Here is a 24,965-nt window from a genome sequence, read left to right on the forward strand (position 1 = left end):
TCCCCAAAATCCCCAAAATCCCCAAAATCCCAAAATCCCAAATCCCAAAATTCCCAAATTTTCCCGAATTTCCCCAAATCACCCCTGGGTGGTGGAGACCTTGCCAAATTTGGGCAACACCACAAAAAATCCCCAAAAAATCCTCCCCCCCCAAAAAATAAAAAAAATCCAAAAAACCCCCAAAAAAACAACAAAAAAATCCCCAAAAAACCCCAAAAATAAAAAAAAAAAAACCCAAAAAAATCCCCCAAAAAACCCTAAAAAATACCAAAAAAATCCCGATAAAAACCCCAAAAATCCGAAAAACCTCAAAAAAATCCCTCAAAACCCCCCCAAAACCCCCCAAAAAATCCCAAAAAAATCCCAAAAAATCCCAAAAAATCCCAAATCCCCCAAAATTCCCAAATTTCCCCGAATTTCCCCCAAAATCACCCCTGGGTGGTGGAGGCAGTGACGCTGACCACCATGATGGTGGCGTTGGTGAGAATCTGCTGAACGTTCTCGTTGTTCTTGCATTTGTCCAGAGAGTTGCCCAATTCCTGGGGAATTCAACCCAAAAAATTGATCAGAAAATTGGCAAAAATACCCCAAAATTAAATCAGGAATTCCCCAAAAAAATCCCCCAAAATTAAATCAGGAAGTTCCCCAAAATCCCCCAAAAAATCAATCAGGAAATTGTCAAAAATACCACAAAATTAAATCAAGAATTGCCCAATTCCTGGGCAATTCAACCCAAAAATCAGTCAGGAAATTGTCCAAAATTGTCAAAAAAATCAGTCAGGAAATTGTCAAAAATACCCCAAAAAATCAGTCAGGGAATTGCCCAATTCCTGAGGAATTTAACCCAAAAAATCCGTCAGAAAATTCCCTAAAATCCCCCAAAATTAAATCAGGAATTCCCAAAAAAATCCCCCAAAATTAAATCAAGAATTGCCCAATTCCTGAGGAATTCAACCCAAAAATTTGATCAGAAAATTCCCCAAAATCCGCCAAAATTAAATCAGGAATTCCCCAAAAAATCCCCCAAAATTAAATCAAGAATTGCCCAATTCCTGAGGAATTTAACCCAAAAATTTGATCAGAAAATTGGCAAAAATCCCCCAAAATTAAATCAAGAATTGCCCAATTCCTGAGGAATTCAACCCAAAAATTTGATCAGAAAATTGGCAAAAAATCACCCAAAATTAAATCAGGAATTCCCAAAAAAATTCCCCAAAATTAAATCATAAATTGCCCAATTCCTGGGGAATTCAACCCAAAAATTTGTCAGAAAATTGGCAAAAAATCACCCAAAAAATCATCAGAGAATTGCCCAATTCCTGAGGAATTCAACCCAAAAAATTGATCAGAAAATTCCCTAAAATCTCCCAAAATTAAATCAGGAATTCCCCAAAAAATCCCCCAAAATTAAATCAAGAATTGCCCAATTCCTGCGGAATTTAACCCAAAAATCAGTCAGGAAATTGTGAAAAGTTCCCCAAAAAATCAATCATAAATTGCCCAATTCCTGAGGAATTCAACCCAAAAAATTGATCAGGAAATTCCCCAAAATCCCCCAAAATTAGATCATAAATTGCCCAATTCCTGAGGAATTTAACCCAAAAAATTCATCAGGAAATTGTCAAAAAATCCCCCAAAATTAAATCAAGAATTGCCCAATTCCTGAAGAATTTAACCCAAAAATTCATCAGAAAATTGTCAAAAATACCCCAAAATTAAATCAGGAATTCCCCAAAAAATCCCCCAAAATTAAATCAAGAATTGCCCAATTCCTGAGGAATTTAACCCAAAAAATTGATCAGGAAATTGTCAAAAAATCACCCAAAATTAAATCAGGAATTCCCCAAAAAATCTCCCAAAATTAAATCAAGAATTGCCCAATTCCCGAGGAATTTAACCCAAAAAATTCATCAGAAAATTGGCAAAAAATCACCCAAAATTAAATCAAGAATTGCCCAATTCCTGAGGAATTCAACTCAAAAAATCCGTCAGAAAATTCCCTAAAATCTCCCAAAATTAAATCAAGAATTGCCCAATTCCTGAGGAATTCAACCCAAAAAATTAAATTAGGGAATTGTAAAAATACCCCAAAAAATCATCAGAGAATTGCCCAATTCCTGAGGAATTTAACCCAAAAAATTGATCAGAAAATTGGCAAAAAAAATCAGTCAGGGAATTGCCCAATTCCTGAGGAATTTAACCCAAAAAATTCATCAGAAAATTGGCAAAAAATCACCCAAAATTAAATCAAGAATTGCCCAATTCCTGAGGAATTTAACCCAAAAAATTGATCAGAAAATTCCCTAAAATCCCCCAAAATTAAATCAGGAATTCCCCAAAAAATCTCCCAAAATTAAATCATAAATTGCCCAATTCCTGAGGAATTCAACCCAAAAAATTTATTAGAAAATTGGCAAAAAATGGCAAAAAAAATCAGTCAGGGAATTGCCCAATTCCTGGGGAATTTAACCCAAAAAATCCGTCAGAAAATTCCCTAAAATCCCCCAAAATTAAATCAAGAATTGCCCAAAAAATCCCCCAAAATTAAATCAAGAATTGCCCAATTCCTGAGGAATTTAACCCAAAAATTAAATCAGGGAATTGTGAAAAATTCCCCAAAAAATCAGTCAGGGAATTGCCCAATTCCTGGGGAATTCAACCCAAAAAATTGATCAGAAAATTGTCAAAAATTGGCAAAAAAAATCAGTTAGGGAATTGCCCAATTCCTGGGGAATTTAACCCAAAAATTGATCAGGAAATTCCCTAAAATCTCCCAAAATTAAATCAAGAATTGCCCAATTCCTGAGGAATTTAACCCAAAAAATTCATCAGAAAATTGGCAAAAATACCCCAAAATTAAATCAGGAATTCCCCAAAAAAATCCCCCAAAAATCATCAGGAAGTTCCCCAAAATCCCCCAAAAAATCAATCAGGAAATTGTCAAAAATACCACAAAATTAAATCAAGAATTGCCCAATTCCTGGGGAATTCAACCCAAAAATCAGTCAGGAAATTGTCCAAAATTGTCCAAAAAATCAGTCAGGGAATTGCCCAATTCCTGAGGAATTCAACCCAAAAATTTGATCAGAAAATTCCCCAAAACCCCCAAAAATCATCAGGAAATTCCCCAAAATCTCCCAAAATTAAATCAAGAATTGCCCAATTCCTGCCGAATTCAACCCAAAAAATTCATCAGGAAATTGGCAAAAAATCACCCAAAAAATCAGTCAGGGAATTGCCCAATTCCTGAGGAATTCAACCCAAAAATTTGTCAGAAAATTGGCAAAAATCCCCCAAAATTAAATCAAGAATTGCCCAATTCCTGAGGAATTTAACCCAAAAAATTGATCAGGAAATTGTCAAAAATACCCCAAAATTAAATCAGGAATTCCCCAAAAAACCCCCCAAAATTAAATCAAGAATTGCTCAATTCCTGAGGAATTCAACCCAAAAATTCGTCAGAAAATTGGCAAAAAATCACCCAAAAAATCAGTCAGGGAATTGCCCAATTCCTGAGGAATTCAACCCAAAAATCATCAGGAAATTCCCCAAAATCCACCAAAATTAAATCAAGAATTTCCCAATTCCTGCGGAATTTAACCCAAAAATCAGTCAGGAAATTGTCCAAAATACCACAAAAAATCAGTCAGAGAATTGTAAAAAAATTCAGTCAGGGAATTGTCCAATTCCTGAGGAATTCAACCCAAAAAATTCATCAGGAAATTGTGAAAAATACCCCAAAAAATCAGTCAGAGAATTGCCCAATTCCTGAGGAATTTAACCCAAAATTAAATTAGAGAATTGTCAAAATGAAATCAAGGAATTGTCTAAAAATAAATCATTTTGGGGTCATTTTGGGCTATGTTGGGCTGCTTTGGGCTGTTTCAGGGTGATTTTTGGGGCAATTTGGAGTGTTTTGGGGGTATTTTGGGCTGTTTTGGGGTATTTTGGGCCTTTTTTTGGATATTTTGGGCTGGTTTTGGTTGGGTTTGGGTGGTTTTGGGGTGTTTTGGGCTGTTCTGGGCTGATTTGGGGTAGTTTTGGGTATTTTTGGGGTGGTTTTTGGGTGTTCTTTGGGCGTTTTTGGGATTTTTTTGGGTGTTTTCAGGATTTCACTATGATTTTTTGGGTGTTTTTGGGATTTTTGGGGTACTTTTGGGTGTTTTTACGGTATTTTCAGGATTTTATTGGGTATTTTTGGGTATTTTTGGGTATTTTTTGGTGTGGTTTTGGGATTTCTTTGGGTATTTTTGGGCTGGATTTGGGTATTTTGGGGATATTTTGGATATTTTCGGGATTTTTGGGGCATTTTTGGGTATTTTTTTGGTATTTTCAGGATTTTGGGGGTATTTTTGGGATTTTTTTTGCTATTTTGGGGTATTTTTTTTATTTTTTGGGGTATTTTTGGGATTTTTTTGGCTGGTTTTTGGATATTTTGGAGTATTGGGGGTATTTTTGGGTGTTTTGGGGGTATTTTTTCGGATTTTTTGGGTATTTTTGGGATTTTTTTAAGGTATTTTTGGGATTTTTTTGGTATTTTTGGGATATTTTGGGTATTTTCAGGATTTTTGGGGGTATTTTGGGCATTTTTTGGGGATATTTTTGGGATTTTTCAGGATTTTTTGGCTATTTTGAGGATTTTTTGGGGATTTTTTTGGATTTTAAGGATATTTTTGGGATTTTTTTGGATATTTTTGGGCTATTTTTGGGATATTTTTGGATATTTTGGGTATTTTTGGATATTTTTTGGATATTTTTGGATATTTTTGGGTATTTTTGGAATTTTTAGGATATTTTTGGGTATTTTCAGGATTTTTTAGGCTATTTTGGGTATTTTTTGGGATATTTTTTGGCTATTTTTGGGTTATTTTTTGGATATTTTTGGATATTTTTGGGTATTTTTGAATATTTTTGGCTATTTTTGGGTATTTTTTGGATATTTTTTGGTATTTTTTGGATATTTTTGGGATTTTTTTTTTGGTTTTTTGGATATTTTTGGGCTATTTTTGGGCTATTTTGGGATATTTTTGGATATTTTAGGATATTTTGGGTTATTTTTAGGATTTTTGGGATATTTTTAGGATATTTTTTGATATTTTTGGGTTATTTTTGGGGATATTTTTGGGCTATTTTTGGGCTATTTTTGGGCTATTTTTGGGTATTTTTGGATATTTTTAGGATATTTTGGGATATTTTTGGGTTATTTTTGGGTTATTTTTGGGTTATTTTTGGATATTTTTGGGATATTTTTGGGTATTTTGGGCTATTTTTGGGCTATTTTGGGGTATTTTTTGGGGCTATTTTTGGGCTATTTTTGGATATTTTTGGGATATTTTTGGGCTATTTTTGGGCTATTTTTTGGCTATTTTTGGGGATATTTTTGGGTTATTTTTGGTGCTATTTTTAGGCTATTTTTGGGCTATTTTTGGGCTATTTTTGGGCTATTTTTGGGGTATTTTTTGGTATTTTTGGGGCTATTTTGGGATATTTTTGGGTTATTTTTGGGGCTATTTTTAGGCTATTTTTGGGACATTTTTGGGATATTTTTGGGCTATTTTTGGGTCTCACCCACCTTGACAGTCCGGATGTAGTCGAGAGCATTTGGCACCAAAGATTCCAACTCTGGGAATCGTTTGGAATATTTGTCTCTGATGAACTTGTGGATGATGTCTGGGGAGAAAAAACAGGAATTGGACATTGAAAAAACAAAAAAAACTCAAAAAAATCCCAAAAAAACAAAAAAAAAATCTAAAAAATGGAATAAAAACAAAAAAAACACCAAAAAACCCAAAAAAACCAAAATAAACCCCAAAAAAACCCCAAAAAACAAAAAAAAAGGATCCAAAAAATGGAATAAAAACCAAAAAAAACACCAAAAAATAACCCAAAAAACAAACCAAAAAAAACCCCAAAAACCCAAAAAACTCAAAAAACCCCCAAAAAACAAAAAAAAGAATCAAAAAATGGGAAAAACCCAAAAAAAACCCCAAAAAAGAACCCAAAAAACAAAAAAAAAAACCCAAAACCCCAAAAACCCCAAAACAACCAAAAACAACCAAAAAAACCAAAAAAATCCTAAAAAAACCCCAAAAAAAACCTAAAAAAACCCTAAAAAACCAAAAAAAAACCCCAAAAAACAACATACAAAATAAAAAAACCCCAAAAGTAAAAAAACCCCAAAAAACCCCAAAAAACCCCCAAAAAACCAAAAAAACCTCCAAAATTCCCAAAGTTTCCCCAAAAAGTCTCCCAAAAATTCAAAAAATTACCAGAATAAACCCCAAAATTACCAAAATAAAACCCAAAATTCCACCAAAATTCCAAAAAAAACCCCCAAAATTCCCAAAATAAATCCCAAAATTCCCCAAAAAAACCCCAAAATACCCCCAAAAACCCAAAAATTGTCCCAAAAGCCCCAAAATCCCCAAAAACCAAAACCCCCAAAATTCCCAAAATAAACCCCAAAAATTCCCAAACTTCCCATAAAATCCCCAAAAATTCCCCCAAAAAACCCAAAAAAATCAAAAATTCCCAAAAATAAACCCCAAAAACCCCAAAAAAATCCCAAATTTCCCCCCAAAAAACCCTTAAATTACCCCCAAAAATCCCAAAATTCACCCTAAATTCCCCAAAATTCCCAAAAAAACCCCAAAATCACCCCAAAAAAAAACCAAAAATCCCCCAAAAAAACCCAAAACCCCAAAATTCCCAAAATAAACCCCAAAAATCCCCCAAAATTCCCAAAAAAACCCCAAAAAAATCCCAAAAAAAACCCCAAAAAATAAAAAATTCCCAAAAATAAACCCCAAAAAAACCCCAAATTTCCCCCCAAAAACCCCAAAAATCCCAAAAAAAACCCAAAACCCAAAATTCCCAAAATAAACCCCAAAAATCCCAAAATTCCCAAAATAAACCCCAAAAATACCCCAAAATTCCCAAAAAAACCCCAAAATAAAAAAAACCAAAAAAATCCAAAATTCCCAAAAATAAACCCCAAAAAACCCCAAAGATTCCCAAAAAAACCCAAAAATTCTCCAAAAAAACCAAAAAATAAAAAAATTCCCAAAAATAAACCCCAAAACCCCCAAATTTCCCCCAAAAAACCCCAAAAATCCCCAAAAAAACCCCAAAACCCGAAAATTCCCAAAATAAACCCCTAAAATTCCCCAAAAAACCCCAAAATTCCCCCAAAACACTCACTGAGCTCGTTCTCGATCTCCACGGTGAGATTGTTTGCGTCGACAATCACTCTGTACTCTGGAGCAGCTTCAACTGGACCCAAAACTGCCCAAAAATCCCAAAATTTACCCCAAAATTTATCCCAAATTCATCCTAAATTTGAGAGCAGCTTCAACCGGACCTAAAAACCCAAAAAAACCCCAAAAAACCCCAAAAATTACCCCAAAATTCTACTGGGAAACCCCAAAATCCACCCAGGAGCCCCAAAACTGCCCAAAAAATCCCAAAATTTATCCCAAAATTATCCCAAATTTATCCTAAATTTGAGACCAGCTTCAACCGATCCCAAAACTGCCCAAAAACCCCAAAAATTTACCCCAAAATTCCACTGGGAAACCCCAAAATCCACCCAGGAGCCCCAAAACTGCCCAAAAATCCCAAAATTATCCCAAAATTATCCCAAAATTATCCCAAATTTATCCTAAATTCAGGAGCAGCTTCAACCAGACCTAAAACTGCCCAAAAATCCCAAAATTTACCCCAAAATTATCCTAAATTTATCTTAAATTTGAGAGCAGCTTCAACTGGACCTAAAACTGCCCAAAAAAACCCAAAAAACCCCAAAAAAACCCCCAAAAAACCTCAAAAAAAACCCTAAATTTATCCTAAATTTATCCTAAATTCACCCTAAATTCCATTTGGGATCCCAAAACTGCCAAAAAATCCCAAAAAACCATCAAAATTTATCCTAAATTCATCTTAAATTCATCCTAAATTCAAGAGCAGCTTCAACTGGCCCCAAAACTGCCCAAAAATCCCAAAATTTACCCCAAAATTTATCCCAAATTTGTCCTAAATTTGAGAGCAGCTTCAATTGGACCTAAAACTGCCCAAAAAACCTCAAAAAAAAACCCAAAAATTACCCCAAAAAACCCTAGATTTATCCTAAATTTATCCTAAATTTATCCTCAATTCAGGAGCAGCTTCAACTGGCCCCAAAACTGCCCAAAAATCCCAAAATTTATCCCAAAATTTATCCCAAATTCATCCTAAATTCAGGAGCAGCTTCAACTGGACCCAAAACTGCCCAAAAATCCCAAAATTTACCCCAAAATTTATCCCAAATTTATCCTAAATTTGAGAGCAGCTTCAACTGGACCTAAAACTGCCCAAAAAACCCCAAAAAACCCCAAAAAACCCAAAAAATTATCCTAAATTTATCCTAAATTCACCCTAAATTCTATTTGGGATCCCAAAACTGCCAAAAAATCCCAAAAAACCATCAAAATTTATCCTAAATTTATCCTGAATTCAGGAGCAGCTTCCACTGGCCCCAAAACTGCCCAAAAATCCCAAAATTTATCCCAAAATTATCCCAAATTTATCCTGAATTTATCCTGAATTCAGGAGCAGCTTCAACCAGACCTAAAACCCCCAAAAAACCCCAAAATTTACCCCAAAATTCTACTGGGAAACCCCAAAATCCAACCAGGAGCCCCAAAACTGCCCAAAAATCCCAAAATTTATCCCAAAATTATCCTAAATTTATCCTAAATTTGAGACCAGCTTCAACCGATCCCAAAGCTGCCCAAAAAACCCCAAAAAAACCCCCCAAAAAAACCCCAAAAAACCTAAATTTATCCTAAATTTATCCTAAATTCCATTTGGGATCCCAAACCTGCCAAAAACCCCAAAAAACCCCAAAATTTATGATAAATTTATCCTAAATTCACCCTAAATTCAGGAGCAGCTTCAACCGGCCCCAAAACTGCCCAAAAATCCCCAAAATTTACCCCAAAATTTATCCTAAATTCCCAAAATTGCCCCAAATTCCCCCAAAACCCCAAAATTCTCCCCAATTCAACTCCAAAATCCACCTGAAAACCCCAAATTTCCCCCAAAATCATTCAAATTTCCCCCAAATCCCCCAAAATTCCCAAATTTTCCCCAAAATCCCCCAAATTTCTCCCAAATTTCCCCAAAATCCCCCAAATTTCTCCCAAATTTCCCCTAAATCCCCAAAATTTCCCCCAAATCCTCAAATTTCCCCCTAAATCCCCCAAAATTTCCCTAAAATCCTCAAATTTCCCCAAATTTTTCCTAAAATCCCCCAAATTTCCCCAAAATCCCTCAAATTTCCCCCAAATCCCCAAATTCCCCCAAATTTCCCCTAAAATCCCTCAAATTTCCCCAAAAATTCCCCAAAATTTCCCCAAAATCCCTCAAATTTCCCCCAAATTTTCCCCAAAATTTCCCCAAAATTTCCCCAAAATCCCTCAAATTTTCCCCAAATTTCCCTCAAATTCCCTCAAATTCCCCCAAATTTTGGGATTTTTTGGGATTTTTGGGATTTCAGGTTACCTTCGGCAGCTTTGGGTTGTTTCCCGATATATTCCTCGATTTTCTGCATGATGTCAGCAAACTGCAAAATCCCAAAATTTGGGGGTTTTGGGGTTTTTTGGGGTTTTTTTTAGGGTTTTTTGGGTAGATTTAGGGGGTTTTTGGGGCATTTTTGGGGTGGATTTGGGGTTTTTTGGGGTTTTTTTTGAATTTTGGGGTTTTTGGGGGTTTTTTGGGGTTTTTAGGGGTTTTTTGGGTAGATTTAGGGGTTTTTGGGGCATTTTTGGGGTGGATTTTGAAGTTTTTGGGGGTTTTTTGGGGGATTTTTGGGGTTTTTTAGGGTATTTTTGGGGTAGATTTGGGGTTTTGTGGGTTTTTTTGGGGTGGATTTTGGGTTTTTTTGGGGTGAATTTCGAAGTTTTTGGGGGTTTTTTTGGGTGGATTTGGGGTTTTTGGGGTATTTTTGGGGTGGATTTTCGGCATTTTTGGGGGTGGATTTGGGGGTTTATTTGGGGTTTTGTGGGTTGATTTTGGGGTTTTGGGGTTGATTTTGGGGTTTTGGGGTTGATTTGGGGTTTTGGGGGTTTTTGGGGTATTTTTGGGGATTTTTGGGGTAGATTTACGGGTTTTGGCGGTTTTTTTTGGGGTGGATTTGGGTTTTTTGGGGTTTTTTTTGGGGTGGATTTGGGGTTTTTTCGGGTCTCAGGTGTGGTTTTGGGGTGGATTTGGGAGTTTTGGGGGTTTTTTGGGGGTTTTGGGGGGGAATTTTGGGGTTTATTAGGGTATTTTTGGGGTAGATTTCAGGGGGTTTGGTTTTTTTTGGGGTGGATTAGGGCGTTTTTGGGGTCTTTTTGGGGTTGGATTTGGGGTTTTTTGGGTGGTTTGGGGTTTTTTTAGGGTTTTTTGGGTAGATTTGGGGGTTTTTAAGGTATTTTTGGGGTGGGTTTGGGGTTTTTTGAGGGTTTTTTGGGTGGTTTGGGGTTTTTTTAGGTTTTTTTGGGGTAGATTTAGAGGTTTTTGGGGTATTTTTGGGGTGGATTTGGGAGTTTTTGGGGTTTTTTTGGGATGGATTTGGGGTTTTTTGGGGTATTTTTGGGATAGATTTCAGAGTTTTTGGGGTTTTTTTGGGGTAGATTTAAGGGTTTTTGGGTTTTTTGGGGTGGATTTGGGAGTTTTTTGGGGTTTTTTGGGGTATTTTTGGGGTGAATTTCAAACTTTTTGGGGTTTTTTTGGGGTGGATTTGGGGATTTTGGGGTTTTTTCGGGATGAATTTGGGGGTTTTGGGGTTTTTAGGGGTAGATTTAGGGGGTTTTTGGGGTATTTTTGGGGTGGATTTTGAAGTTTTTGGGGGTTTTTTGGGGGATTTTTGGGGTTTTTTAGGGTATTTTTGGGGTTTTTTGGGGTAGATTTAGGAGTTTTTGGGGGTTTTTTGGGGTGGATTTGGGAGGTTTTTGGGGTGAATTTCGAAGTTTTTGGGGTTTTTTGGGGTTTTTTGCGGTGGATTTGGGTTTTTTGGGGTAGATTTGGGGTGGATTTTGGGTATTTTTGGGGTGGCTTTGGGGTTTTTTGGGGTTTTTTAGGGTATTTTTGGGGTTTTTTGGGGTAGATTTGGGTTTTTCGGGGTTTTTGGGGGTTGGATTTGGGGGTTTTGGGGTATTTTGGGGGGTTTTTTGGGTTATTTTGGGTATTTTTGGGGTATTTAGGGTATATTTTTTGGGTGATTTTAGGGCTATTTTGGGCTGATTTTTGGGGTGATCCCTGGGATGTTTTAGGGATATTTTTAGGATATTTTTGGGGTGATTTCTGGGGTATTTTTAGGATATTTTGGGGATATTTTCGGGGTGATTTTAGGATATTTTGGGAATATTTTTAGGGCATTTTCAGGATATTTTTTGGGTAATTTCTGGGATATTTTTGGGTAATTTCTGCAATACTTTGGGCTATTTTTGGGGTGATTTTAGGAATATTTTGGGATATTTTTGGGATATTTTTGGGGTATTTTTGGGATATTTTAGGGATATTTTTAGGATCTTTTTAGGATATTTTTGGGATATTTTAGGGATATTTTGGGGCTATTTTGGGCTGATTTTTGGGATGATTTTAGGAACATTTTGGGCTGGTTTTTGCGATATTTTTGTGATATTTTTGGGATATTTCTGGGATATTTTTGGGATATTTTTGGCATATTTTGTGACATTTTTGGGGTGACTTTTGGGCTATTTTTGGGGTAATTTCTAGGATATTTTTGGGATTTTTTGGGATAATTTCTGCGATACTTAGGGCTATTTTTGGGGTGATTTCTGGGATATTTTAGGATATTTTGAGGCTATTTCTGGGATATTTTTGGGATATTTTATGACACTTTTGGGGTGGTTTTTGGGCTATTTTTGGGGTAATTTCTGGGATATTTTTAGGATATTTTTGGGATATTTCTGGGATATTTAAGGGATACTTTAGGGATAATTTTGGGATATTTTTGGGATACTTTTGGGACATTTTAGGGATATTTTTGGGATATTTTTAGGACATTTTAGGGATATTTTAGGGATATTTTTGGGATATTTTTAGGACATTTTTAGTGTGATTTCTGCGATACTTTGGGCTATTTTTGGGGTAATTTCTGGGATATTTTTAGGATATTTTTGGGATATTTTAGGGACATTTTTGGGCTGATTTTTAGGATATTTTAGGGATATTTTAGTCCATTTTTGGGATGATTTCTGGGATATTTTCAGGGTGATTTTAGGATATTTTAAGGCTATTCCTGGGATAATTTTGGGATAATTTCTAGGATATTTTAGGCCTATTTTGGGCTGATTTTTGGGGTGATTTCTGGGATATTTTTAGGATATTTTAGGGATATTTTTGGGATATTTTTTGGATATTTTAGGGACATTTTCTGGGATTTTTTTTTAATATTTTCGGGATATTTTTGGGCTATTTCTGGGATATTTTCAGGGTGATTTTAGGAATATTTTGGGCTATTTTTGGGGTGATTTTCAGGATATTTTCAGGATATTTTAGGGATATTTTTAGGAATATTTTAGGATATTTTTGGGGTAATTTTCAGGCAATTTCTCACCGCTTTGGAGCCCCATAGCTTGGCGATGCTCCTGACAGACTCTGCACTGTCGCTCAGCTCACTCTGCTCCCATTTTTGGGCCATTTTTGGGATATTTTTGGGCTATTTTTGGGATATTTTTGGGATATTTTTTGGCTATTTTTGAGATATTTTTAGAATATTTTTGGGGTGATTTCTGGGATATTTTTAGGATATTTTTTGGAATATTTTTGGGGTAGTTTCTAGGATATTTTTGGGATATTTCAGGGATATTTCTAGGATATTTTCAGGGTGATTTTAGGAACATTTTGGGATATTTTTGGGGTATTTTTGGGATATTTTTAGAATATTTTTGGGGTGATTTCTAGGAATATTTTGGGATATTTTAGGGATATTTTTAGGATACTTTTGGGATATTTTAGTGATTTTTTTAGGATATTTTTAGGATATTTTTGGAATATTTTTAGGATATTTTTAGGATATTTTTGGGGTAATTTTGGGCTGATTTTTCAGGATTTCTCACCGCTTTGGAGCCCCATAGCTTGGCAATACTCCTGACAGACTCTGCACTGTCGCTCAGCTCACTCTCCTCCCTCACATCCTCAATCTGAGGTTCCTCAATCCCCTCGGAGCCTTCAGCCTCCTCCTCCTCCTCTGCTGCCTCCTCCAGGTCAGCCAGCAGCTCATCGGCCAGGGACATGCTGGGAGAGGGGCTGGGGGGATTAATGGGAAATTAGGGGGAAATTGAGGAGAAATCGATGGGAAATCAGTGAGAAATTGATGAGAAATTGATGAGAAATTGATGGGAAATTGATGGGAAATTGATGAGAAATCAATGGAAAATCAAGGAAAAAACAATGAGAAATTCATGAGAAATTGATGAGAAATTGATGAGAAATCGATGAGAAATCAATGGAAAATCAATGAGAAATCAATGGAAAATCAATGAGAAATTAATGAGAAATCGATGAGAAATTGATGAGAAATCAATGAGAAATCGATGAGAAATTGATGAGAAATTGGTGAGAAATTGATGGAAAATCAGTGAGAAATTGATGAGAAATTGATGGGAAATTGATGGGAAATTAATGAGAAATTGATGAGAAATTGATGAGAAATCAATGGAAAATCAATGGAAAATCAATGGAAAAACAATGGAAAATCAATGAGAAATCAATGGAAAATCAAGGAAAAAACAATGAGAAATTGATGAGAAATCAATGAGAAATCAATGGAAAATCAATGAGAAATTAATGAGAAATTAATGAGAAATTGATGAGAAATCGATGAGAAATTGATGAGAAATTGATGAAAAATTGATGAGAAAACAAGGAAAAATTGATGAGAAATTGATGAGAAATTGATGAGAAATTAATGGAAAATCAATGAGAAATTGATGAGAAATCGATGAGAAATTGATGAGAAATTAATGAGAAATTGATGAGAAATTGGTGAGAAATTGATGAGAAATTGATGAGAAATCGATGAGAAATCAATGGAAAATCAATGAGAAAACAAGGAAAAAACAATGAAAAATCGATGAGAAATCAATGAGAAATCTATGAGAAATTGATGAGAAATCAATGAGAAATTGATGAGAAATTGATGGGAAATTGATGAGAAATCGATGAGAAATCAATGGAAAATCAATGGAAAATCAATGAGAAATTGATGAGAAATTGGTGAGAAATTGATGAGAAATCAATTAAAAATAACCAATGAAAAATCGATGAAAAACCAATGAGAAATCAATGAAAAAACAAGGAAAAATCCTCAAACTGGGAGAACTGGGAATGGGAAATTGGGGTTGGAATGGAATCCCAGTTAGGGAAATCATCAAACTGGGAGAACTGGGGGAGAAAAATGAATGAGAAATAATCGAACTGGGAGAAACTGGGAATGGAAATTGGGATCAAATTCCCCAAACTGGGCAAACTGGGAGCACTGGGAGAAGCAAACTGGGAGCCCAACCCCCACCTTTGGTGACTCCCAACCCCAAAATTCCCCAAAACCTCCGAAATTCCCCCAAAAATTCCGCAAAATTCCAAAAAAATTCCCCAAAAAATGCCCCAAAAATTCCCCAAAAATCCCCAAAATCCCCAAAATTTTCCAAAAATTCCCCAAAAATCCCAAAAAATTCCCCAAATTTCCCCAAAAGTCCCCAAAATCTTCCCAAAATCCCCCAAAATTCCTCAAAAATTCCCCCAAAATCCCCAAAAGTCCCCAAAATTTCCCAAAAAAGTCACCAAATTCCCCCAAAATCCCCCAAAATTCCCCAAACGTTCCCCAAATTTCCCCCAAATCGTCTCAAATTCCCCCAAAATTCCCCAAAATTCCCCAAAAAATCCCCAAATTCCCCCAAATTCCCCCAAATTCTCTCTCTCCGCTACCTCTCGCTCCCGCCGCAGCCGCTCTGACGTCACTTCCGCCCCGCGGCGCGCCGGGAAGAACGACACTTCCCGTTCCGGCGGTTCTTCTGACGTCATCAGGGCGCGCCGCCCCGCTCCGCCCCTCCCCCCCACCGGAGCGCCGCGCGCGGCAGGGCGGCTGAGGAGTGACGTCATCGGGCGGTGCGTGACGTCATGGGGCTGGGGGAGTGCGGGGAGACTGGGATGGACTGGGATGGACTGGGAGTGACTGGGATGGAACTGGGAATGAACTGGGAATGAACTGGGAATGAACTGGGATGGACTGGGAGGGACTGGGAGGGACTGGGAGCGACTGGGGGGGACTGGGAGGGAACTGGGAGCACTGGGCGGGATGGGGAAGGGATACTGGGGGGACTGGGATGGACTGGGAGTGACTGGGAAGGGAATGGGAGGGAACTGGGATGGACTGGGATGGACTGGGATGGAACTGGGAGAGACTGGGAGGGACTGGGAACAAACTGGGATGGACTGGGATGGACTGGGATTGGGCTGGGAGGAACTGGGAACAAACTGGGAACAGACTGGGATGGACTGGGATTGGACTGGGAGGCATTGGGAGGGACTGGAAACAGACTGGGAACAAACTGGGATGGACTGGGATGGAACTGGGATTGGACTGGGAGGAACTGGGAACAAACTGGGAACAGACTGGGATGGGATTGGGGGAGACTGGGGTGGACTGGGAACAAACTGGGAGGGACTGGGAGCAACTGGGGGGGACTGGGATGGACTGGGAACAAACTGGGAATGGACTGGGATAGGACTGGGAGGAGACTGGGAGTGGAATGGGAGAGACTGGCGGGGAACTGGGATGGAACTGGGATTGAACTGGGAGGGACTGGGAATGAGCTCGGAGAGACTGGGGACAAACTGGGATGGGACTGGGAGGAACTGGGAGGGACTTGGATAGAACTGGGAGCAACTGGGAGAGACTGGGAGGGGAACTGGGATGGACTGGGAGAGAACTGGGATGGGCATTAGGAGGGACGGGGAGGGAGTGGGATGAACTGGGAGTGAACTGGGAGCAACTGGGAGGGATGGGGAAGGGACTGGGATGGGACTGGGAGAGACTGGAATTGAACTGGGATGGACTGGGATGGACTGGGAACAGACTGGGAGCAAACTGGGATGGACTGGGATGGGATTAGGGGAGACTGGGAGGGACTGGGATTGAACTGGGATGGACTGGGAACAGACTGGGAGCAAACTGGGAGGGACTGGGAGGGATGGGGAAGGGGAATTTATCCCGACTGGGATAAAATTCAGATAAATTCTGTGTAAATTCAGATAAATTCCATATAAATTCCATATAATTTCAAAATAAATTCTGATAAATTCAGGATAAATTTGACATAAATTCCATATAAATTCCCTATAAATTCAGGATAAATTTCACATAAATTGAGGATAAATTTATGATAAATTCAGTGTAAATTCAGGATAAATTTCACATAAATTCAGGATAAATTCTGTATAAATTGAGGATAAATTCCATATAAATTCAGGATAAATTTGACATAAATTCCATATAAATTCCCTATAAATTCAGGATAAATTCCATATAAATTCAGGATAAATTTCACATAAATTCAGGATAAATTCCGTATAAATTCAAAATAAATTCTGTATAAATTCAGAATGAATTTCACATAAATTCCATATAAATTCCGTATAAATTCAGGGTAAATTTCACATAAATTGAGGATAAAGTTATGATAAATTCCATGTAAATTCAGGATAAATTCCATATAAATTCAAGATAAATTTCACATAATTTCAGGATAAATTCCATATAAATTCAGGATAAATTCTGTATAAATTCAGGATAAATTCAGATAAATTTCAGATAAATTCTGTATAAATTTCGCTTAAATTTCACATAAATTCTGTATAGATTCTGTATAAATTCTGTAAAAATTCAGAATAAATTCCGTATAAATTCGGGATAAATTCAGGATGATTTTGGGATAAATTTTGGCTAATTTCAGGTAAATTCTCCCCAGGTATGGCAGGTGTTTCCTTCGAGGAGTTCTCAGCCCTGCCCGGCTGGGATAAATTCCATATAAATTCACAATAAATTCCATATAAATTCAGGATAAATTCTGTATAAATTCTATATAAATTCCGTATAAATTCAGGATTATTTTGGGATAAATTCAGGATAAATTTCAGATAAATTTCAGACAATTTTGGGTTAATTTTGGCTATTTTCCCGGCAGGTATGGCAGGTGTTTCGTTCGAGGAGTTCTCGGCCCTGCCCGGCTGGGATAAATTCCATATAAATTCACAATAAATTCACAATAAATTCAGTATAAATTCAGTATAAATTCCACATAAATTCAGATAAATTCAGGATAAATTCAGGATAAATTGAGGATGATTTTGGGATAATTTTGGATTAATTTTGGGCTAATTTCCCGGCAGGTATGGCAGGTGTTTCCTTCGAGGAGTTCTCAGCCCCACCTGGCTGGGATAAATTCCATATAAATTCACAATAAATTCCATATAAATTCAGGATAAATTCTGTATAAATTCTATATAAATTCCGTATAAATTCAGGATTATTTTGGGATAAATTCAGGATAAATTGAGGATGATTTTGGATAATTTCGGATTAATTTTGGCTATTTTTGCCCCGCAGGTATGGCAGGTGTTTCCTTCGAGGAGTTCTCAGCCCTGCCCGGCTGGGATAAATTCCATATAAATTCACAATAAATTCACAATAAATTCACAATAAATTCACAATAAATTCACAATAAATTCCACATAAATTCAGATAAATTCAGGATAAATTCAGGATAAATTGAGGATGATTTTGGGATAATTTTGGATTAATTTTGGCTATTTTCCCGGCAGGTATGGCAGGTGTTTCCTTCGAGGAGTTCTCGGCCCCGCCCAGCTCTGAGCTGGCTAAATTCCATATAAATTCCATATAAATTCAGATAAATTCAGGATAAAATCTGTATAAATTCAGGATAAATTTCAGATAAATTTCAGATAAATTTGGGCTGATTTCAGGTGATTTCCCGGCAGGTATGGCAGGTGTTTCGTTCGAGGAGTTCTCGGCCCCGCCCTGCTCTGAGCTGGCTAAATTCAATATAAATTCTGTATAAATTCAGGATAAATTCTGTATAAATTCTATATAAATTCTGTATAAATTCAGGATAAATTGAGGATAATTTGGGCTAATTTCAGGTGATTTCCCGGCAGGTATGGCAGGTGTTTCCTTCGAGGAGTTCTCGGCCCCGCCCTGCTCCGACCTGGCCCTGGAGCCTCTCTTCGGAGGGAACATTCTGGAAAGCGAGGGAGAGCCCGACGGGGGGGCGGAGCCCGAGGGAGGGGCGGGGCCGGAAGTGGGCGTGGCCGCGGCGCCCCTCCCCCCTCAGCCCCGCCCGGCCCGGCGCAGGGAGGGGGAGGGGCAGGAGGGGGAGGGGCAGGAGGGGGAGGGGCAGGAGCAGCGCAGGAGGAGATTGAAGCTGCAGGCGCTGGGCAGGAGGTGCAGGGAGATCCGGCAGGTGAGGGTGTGGTCAGGGTGGGCGGGGCTAAGGGGAGGAGGTGCAGGGAGATCAGACAGGTGAGGGTGTGGCTAAAGGTGAGGGCGTGGCTAAAGGTGAGGGTGTGGTCTGACAGGTGCCAAAAGGGTTAAGGTGGGTGGGGCTGAGGGGAGGGTGGGGTCATGGTGGGTGGGGCCTGACAAGTAGGCGGGGCTGAGTGAGGGCGTGGCTGACAGGAGGAGGTGCAGGGAGCTCAGGCAGGTGAGGGTGTGGCCTGACCAGTGGGTGGGGCTAATGTGGGTGTGGCTAAGGTGAGGGACTCAGAGGTAAAGGGTGTGGCTACAGGTGAGGGCGTGGCTAAGGTGAGGGCGTGGCTACAGGTGAGTGCCCCCTTTGGCCCCACCCTGAGTGGCCCCGCCCCTTTTTTGCCCCGCCCCTTTGGCCCCGCCCCCTTTGGCCCCGCCCAGGTGAACGCCAGAGCTCTGCAGAGGCTGCGGCAGGTGCAGAGAGTGACCAGGAGGCTGCAGCTGGAGAGGAGGTGAGACACACCTGGGGACAGGTGGGGACATTTGGGACAGGTGGGACACACCTGGGGACACCTGGGATACACCTGGGGACACCTGGGGACATTGGGACACACACGGGATATACCGCGGGACACCTGGGACACACCTGGGGACACCTGGACACACCTGAGATACACCTGGACACATCTGGGCACACCTGGGATACACCTGGGAACACCTGGGACAGGTGGGACACACCTAGGGACACACCTGGAGATATCAGAACACACCTGGAGACACCTGGGGACAATTGGGACACACCTGGGGACACTTGGGGATACACTGAAGAGGCATCTAGGGACACCTTGGGAGACACCTGGGGATACCTGGGATATACCTGAGACACACCTAGGGACACTTGAGACACACCTAGGGACACCTGGATATACCTGGGGACAATTGGGACATTACACCTGAGATACACCTGGATCCACTTGGGAAACATTTGGGGACACCGGGGATACACCTGGGGACATCTGTATGCACCTGGAGACACCTGGGGACACATCTAGGGACAGCTGGGGACACTGAGACATACGTGGAGACACCTGGGGACACACCTGGGATACACCTGGGACATTGGGACACACCTGGGGACACCTGGGGACACACCTGGGATACACCTGGGGACACCTGGGACATTGGGACACACCTGGGACACACCTGGATACACCTGAGAGACACCTGGGGACACCAGAACACACCTGGGGACACCTTGGGACACACCTGGGGACACATGAGACACACCTGAGATACACCTGGGGACAACTGGGACACACCTGGGGACATCAGAACACACCTGGGCACACCTGGATACACCTGGGGACACCTTGGGACACACCTGGGGACACCTGGGCACACCTGAGGACACACCTGGGGACGTCACAACACACCTGTATACACCTGGGGACACACCTGAGATACACCTCAGAGACACTTTGGGACACCTGTGGACAACTGGGACACACCTGGGGACATCAAAACACACCTGGACACACCTGGGATTTGCCCTTTTATTTGGCCCCGCCCACAATGACCACACCCATTTGTGACCACGCCCATTTTTGGCCACGCCCCCTTTTCCCGGCAGGTTCCTGATGCAGGTGTTGGATTCTCACGGCGATCGCTACAGGCAGGGCCAGCTGACCGTGCTGCTGCAGGTGAGGGACCCCAAATTGTCCCAAAATTGTCCCAAAAATCAGCTGGAATTGTCCCAAAATTATCCCAAAAAATTACCCCAAAATCATCCCAAAATTGCCTCAAAAACCACCTGGAAATCATCCTGAAGTTATCCCAAAAATCACCTGAAATTATCCCAAAAATCACCCTAAAATCCACCCTGAAATTATCCAAAAAATTGCCCCAAAATCACCTGAAATTATCCTGAAATTATCCCAAAATTATCCCAAAAATCACCTGAAATTATCCTGAAATCGTCCTGAAATTATCCCAAAATTATCCCAAAATTGTCCCAAAAATCAGCTGAAATCATCCCAAAATTATCCTGAAATTATCCCAAAAATTATCCTCAAAATTATCCTAAAAATTATCCCAAAACTCACCTGAAATTATCCCAAAATTATCCCAAAAATTATCCCAAAACTCGCCTGAAATTATCCCAAAATTATCCCAAAGTTATCCCAAAAATCACCTGAAATTATCTCAAAATTATACCAAAATTATCCCAAAAATTATCCCAAAAATCAGCTGAAATTATCCCAAAATTATCCTAAAAATTATACCAAAAATCAGCTGGAATTATCCCAAAATTATCCTGAAATTGTTCCAAAATTATCCCAAAAATTTTCCTGAAATTATCCCAAAGTTATCCCAAAATTATCCCAAATTATCCCAAAATTCACCTGAAAATCACCTGAACTCCCCCAAATAACCCCAAAATCCATCCAAAATCCCCCAAAATACCCCCAAATACCCCAAAAATCCCCCCAAACCCATTAAAACCCCCAAAATTCCAGTTCACCCCAAAACACCCAAAATCCCCCAAATCATCCCAAATTCCCCCAAAATCCACCCAAAATCACCCCAAACCCCCAAAATCTCCCAAAAATCCCTCCAAACCCCCAAGTCCCTCAAAAACCCCAAAAAATCCCCCAAAATCCCCCAAATTTCCCCCAGCTGCCCCCAAAACTTGCCTAAATCCACCTCTGGGACCCCAAAATTCCCCCAAAATCACTCACATTTCCCCCAAATCCCCCCAAATAACCGAAAATCACCCAAATTTCCCCAAAATTCCCCAAAACACCCCCAAATTCTCCTAAATCATCCCAAAATCCTCCCAAAATCCCCCAAATCCCCCCAAAATCGCTCAAACCCCTCAAAATCAGCCCCCAAAATTTCCCGAATTCACGCCAAAACACCCAAAAATCCCCCAAATCATCCCAAAATCCCCACATTTCCCCCAAATCCTCTCAAAATCATCCCAAAATTCCCAAAATCCAACCAAAATCCCCCAATCACCCCAAACCCCCCAAAAAATCACCCAAAGTCCCCAAAATCCCCAAAATAACCCAAAATCCCAAATTTCCCATGGAGACGGGTTGTCTCCCAGCCCCCAAAATCACCTGAAATCCCCAAATCCCCCCAAATCCATCCCAAAATCATCCCAAATCACCCTAAAATCCCCCAAATCATCCCAAAACCCTCCCAAAATCCCCCCTAATACCCCAAAAATCACCGCAAACCTCCCCAAATCCCCCAAAATTCCCTGAATTCACCCCAAAACACCCAAAAATCCCCCAAATCATTCTGAATTCTCCCAAAATCCACCCCAAAATCCACTTCAAATCCCCCAAAATCCTCCCAAAATCCCCCCAAATACCCCAATAATCCCCTCAAACCTCTTAAAAAAACCCCCAAAATGCCACAAGTTCACCCCACATCAAAAATCCAAATCCCCTAAAAACCCCAAAATCCACCCCAAAATCTCCCAAAAATCCACTCCAAATCCCCAAAATTACCCAAGCCCTAAATCATCCCAAATTCTGCAAATCCCCCAAAATCCTCAAATCCTCCCAAAATCCCCCAAACCCCTTAAAAAACTCCACATCTCCCCCAAATTCCAAAAATCACCCGAATTCCCCCAAAATCCCCCAAAATAAAAAAATCCCAAATTTCCCGCAGGACGAGGGTTGTCTCCCAGCCCCCCCCGGGAACGCCGAGAACGAGCCTCCCCCCCTCCCCTCCCCCCAGGCCCCCTGGCCGCCCCTCCCCCCCCCGAACCCCAAAACCCCAAAAAACGTCGCCGAGAGCCGCGGGGGGGGCGGCGGGGGGGGCAGGGGGGACCCCAAAACCCCTGCGGGAACGGCGGCCAGGTGAGTCGGGGGGGAATTTGGGGATTTTTGGGGGATTTTGGGGGGATTTGGGAGGATTTTGGGAAGGTTTTGGGGAGATTTGAGGGAATTTTGGGGATTTTGATTTGGGGGATTTGGGGAGGTTTGGGGGAAATTTGGGGGATTTTGGGGGTTTTGGGAGATTTTGGGGGGATTTGGATGGATTTTGGGGATTTTGGGGATTTTGGGGAATTTTGGGGGGTTTGGGGGAATTTTGGGGGATTGGGGGGGATTTTTTGGGGGAGGATTTTGGGGATTTGGGGGTTTGGGGGATTTTGGGGAATTTGGGGGAATTTGGGTTTTTTGGGGTTTTGGATTTTGGGGGGAATTTGGGGGGATTTTGGGGGATTTGGGGGAATTTTGGGATTTTGGGGAGGGTTTGGGGGATTTTGGGTGATTTGGGGAATTTGGGGATTTTGGGGGATTTGGGGGAGGATTTGGGGGATTTGGGTGATTTTTGGGGGGGAGATTTTAATTTGGGGGATTTGGTGATTTGGGGGTGATTTGGGGGATTTTGGGATTTTGGGGGTTTGGGAGGTTTGGGGGGTTTGGAGGGATTTGGGGGATTTTGGGGGATTTGGGGGATTTGGGAGGTTTTGGGGCATTTTGGGGATTTGGGGGTTTTTTGGGATTTGGGGGGATTTTGGGGATTTTGGGGGAATTTGGGGATTTTGGGGATTTGGGGTTGGGGGTGATTTGGGGGATTTGGGGGATTTGGGGGATTTTGGGGATTTTGGATTTGGGGGATTTGGGGGATTTTTTTGGGGATTTTGGGGGGATTTGGGGGAAATTGGGGATTTTGGGGGATTTGGGGGAGGATTTGGGGGATTTGGGGTTTTTTGATTTGGGGATTTTGGGGTTTTGGGGATTTTGGGGATTTTGGGGGTTTTGGGAGATTTGGGGGATTTTGGGGGATTTGGGGGTTTGGGGATTTTGGGGAGATTTTGGGGGACTTGGGGGAGGTTTGGGGGGTTTGGGGATTTGGGGATTTTAGGGGGATTTTTGGGGAATTTGGGGATTTTGGGGATTTTGGGGGGGGAGATTTGGAGGGTTTTGGGGTTTTGGGGGATTTGGAGGATTTGGGGGATTTTGGGGGAGGTTTGGGGGATTTGGGGATTTTGGGAGGATTTTGGGGGAATTTGGGGGATTTTGGGGGATTTGGGGGATTTGGGGGAATTTTGGGTTTTGGGATTTTGGGGGATTTGGGGGTTTTTTTGGGGTGGAGGATTTGGGGGAATTTGGGGGGTTTGGGTTTTTTGGGGGTGGGGATTTTGGGGACATTTGGGGAGGTTTTGGGGATTTGGGGGATTTTGGGGAATTTTGGGATTTGGGGGATTTTGGGGGGTTTGGGGATGTTTTGGGGGATTTTGGGGGTTTTGGGGTTTTGGGGGATTTTGAGGGGATTTTGGGGGAATTTGGGGGGTTTTGGGGGATTTTGGGGAGGTTTTAGGGGATTTGGGGGATTTTGGGGGAGACTTTGGGGGGATTTTTGGGGTGATTTGAGGGGAATTTGGGGGATTTTGGGGGGATTTGGGGGGATTTTTGGGGTTAATTTTGGGGGTTTTGGGTTAATTTTTTGGGTTAGTTTTTGGGGTTAATTTTGGGTTCATTCCGGGGTCAGTTTTGGGTTCATTTTGGGTTCGTTTTTGGGGTTTTTGGGTTAATTTTGGGTTAATTTTTGGGTTTTTTGGGTCAATTTTTGGGATCCAGAATTTCTCACCTCCCCTCCCCCCCCCAGCCCAAGGGGGAGGAGCTTCCCCTCCGCCCCTCCCCCACCTGGGCCCCGCCCAGCCCCGAGAAACCCCCAAAATTCCCCAAATTCTCCGAATTCGACTGACTGAGGAACCCCAAAATCCCGAGAATTCACCCCAAAAACGGAGAGATGGAAATCGCCGCTGGAAACCCCAAAATCCCAAAAATTCACCCCAAAAAAAACCCCAAATTTGGTAATAAAAAGTTGAAATTTATGGAAATGTTTTATTTTTTGGGAGTTGAGTGATTCTGAAATCCCAAAATTCCCCAAAAACCCCAAATTTTCCCCCAAATTCTCCCCAAATCCGCCCCAAATTCCCCCAAAAAATCCCAAATAACCCCAAATTTCCCCAAAATCCCAAAAATTCACCCCAAAAAAACCCCAAATTTGGTAATAAAAAAGTTGAAATTTATGGAAATGTTGTATTTTTTGGGAGTTGAGTGATTCTGAAATCCCAAAATTCCCCAAAAACCCCAAATTTTCCCCCAAATTATCCCAAAATCCACCCAAAATCACCCAAATTCACCCCAAAACCCTCCAGAAACCCCAAAAAACCCCCAAATTTGGTAATAAAAAGTTAAAATTTATTGAAGTGTTTTATTTTTTGGGAGCCTTGAGTGACCCCAAAATCCCAGAGATCCCAAAATTCCCCAAAAAACCCAAAATTTTTCCCCAAATTCTCCCTAAATGACCCCAAAATCCACCCAAAATCACCCCAAAATTCCCCAAAACCCCCCAAAAATTCACAATAAAACACCAAAAATTCATCCAAATTCTGTAATTTTGGGGAGCC

At 40.6% G+C, this 24,965-nt stretch overlaps 2 protein-coding genes across 3 annotated transcripts in view; one reads left to right on the plus strand and one right to left on the minus strand.

Moving 5' to 3' along the window:
• Positions 1 to 15,050, minus strand: part of PRPF31 (pre-mRNA processing factor 31) — a 34,654-nt gene extending 19,604 nt beyond the window's left edge. Inside the window, exons 1-6 of the mRNA XM_085045645.1 lie at positions 14,971 to 15,050; positions 13,104 to 13,293; positions 9,541 to 9,601; positions 7,201 to 7,284; positions 5,573 to 5,670; positions 433 to 539 (exon numbers count right to left, since the gene is read on the minus strand). Coding sequence (XP_084901771.1) covers positions 433 to 539; positions 5,573 to 5,670; positions 7,201 to 7,284; positions 9,541 to 9,601; positions 13,104 to 13,280 — 527 coding nt within the window. The 5' untranslated portion in view covers positions 13,281 to 13,293; positions 14,971 to 15,050. The remainder of the gene's footprint in view (positions 1 to 432; positions 540 to 5,572; positions 5,671 to 7,200; positions 7,285 to 9,540; positions 9,602 to 13,103; positions 13,294 to 14,970) is intronic.
• Positions 15,051 to 15,066: 16 nt separating this feature from the next.
• TFPT (TCF3 fusion partner) lies at positions 15,067 to 24,386 on the plus strand. Of its 2 annotated transcripts, none has more exons than XM_085045663.1 (6): positions 15,067 to 15,150; positions 18,220 to 18,524; positions 18,971 to 19,041; positions 20,160 to 20,229; positions 22,211 to 22,401; positions 24,158 to 24,386. In XM_085045663.1, exons 2-6 carry the CDS (start codon positions 18,222 to 18,224, stop codon positions 24,258 to 24,260), a joined length of 738 nt encoding a protein of 245 aa, XP_084901789.1. In that variant the 5' UTR covers positions 15,067 to 15,150; positions 18,220 to 18,221; the 3' UTR covers positions 24,261 to 24,386. The 2 variants fall into 2 exon arrangements, with proteins under 2 accessions (XP_084901789.1, XP_084901790.1); XM_085045664.1 differs by having other exon boundaries at positions 15,071 to 15,150; positions 17,866 to 18,524.
• The last annotated feature ends 579 nt before the right edge of the window (positions 24,387 to 24,965 follow it).

Source organism: Lichenostomus cassidix, unplaced genomic scaffold (assembly GCF_008360975.1).
Source record: "Lichenostomus cassidix isolate B80296 unplaced genomic scaffold, HeHo_3.0 HiC_scaffold_38, whole genome shotgun sequence".
Lineage (NCBI taxonomy): Eukaryota > Metazoa > Chordata > Aves > Passeriformes > Meliphagidae > Lichenostomus > Lichenostomus cassidix.

What these genes read in the sequence shown, in the direction of transcription:
- TFPT (XM_085045663.1), top strand. Translation starts at nt 18,222, where the DNA reads ATGGCAGGTGTTTCCTTCGAGGAGTTCTCGGCCCCGCCCTGCTCCGAC. An exon ending in GGTGCAGGGAGATCCGGCAG is followed by an intron (nt 18,525 to 18,970) that starts GTGAGGGTGTGG and finishes GGCCCCGCCCAG; the next exon opens with GTGAACGCCAGAGCTCTGCA. An exon ending in AGCTGACCGTGCTGCTGCAG is followed by an intron (nt 20,230 to 22,210) that starts GTGAGGGACCCC and finishes AATTTCCCGCAG; the next exon opens with GACGAGGGTTGTCTCCCAGC.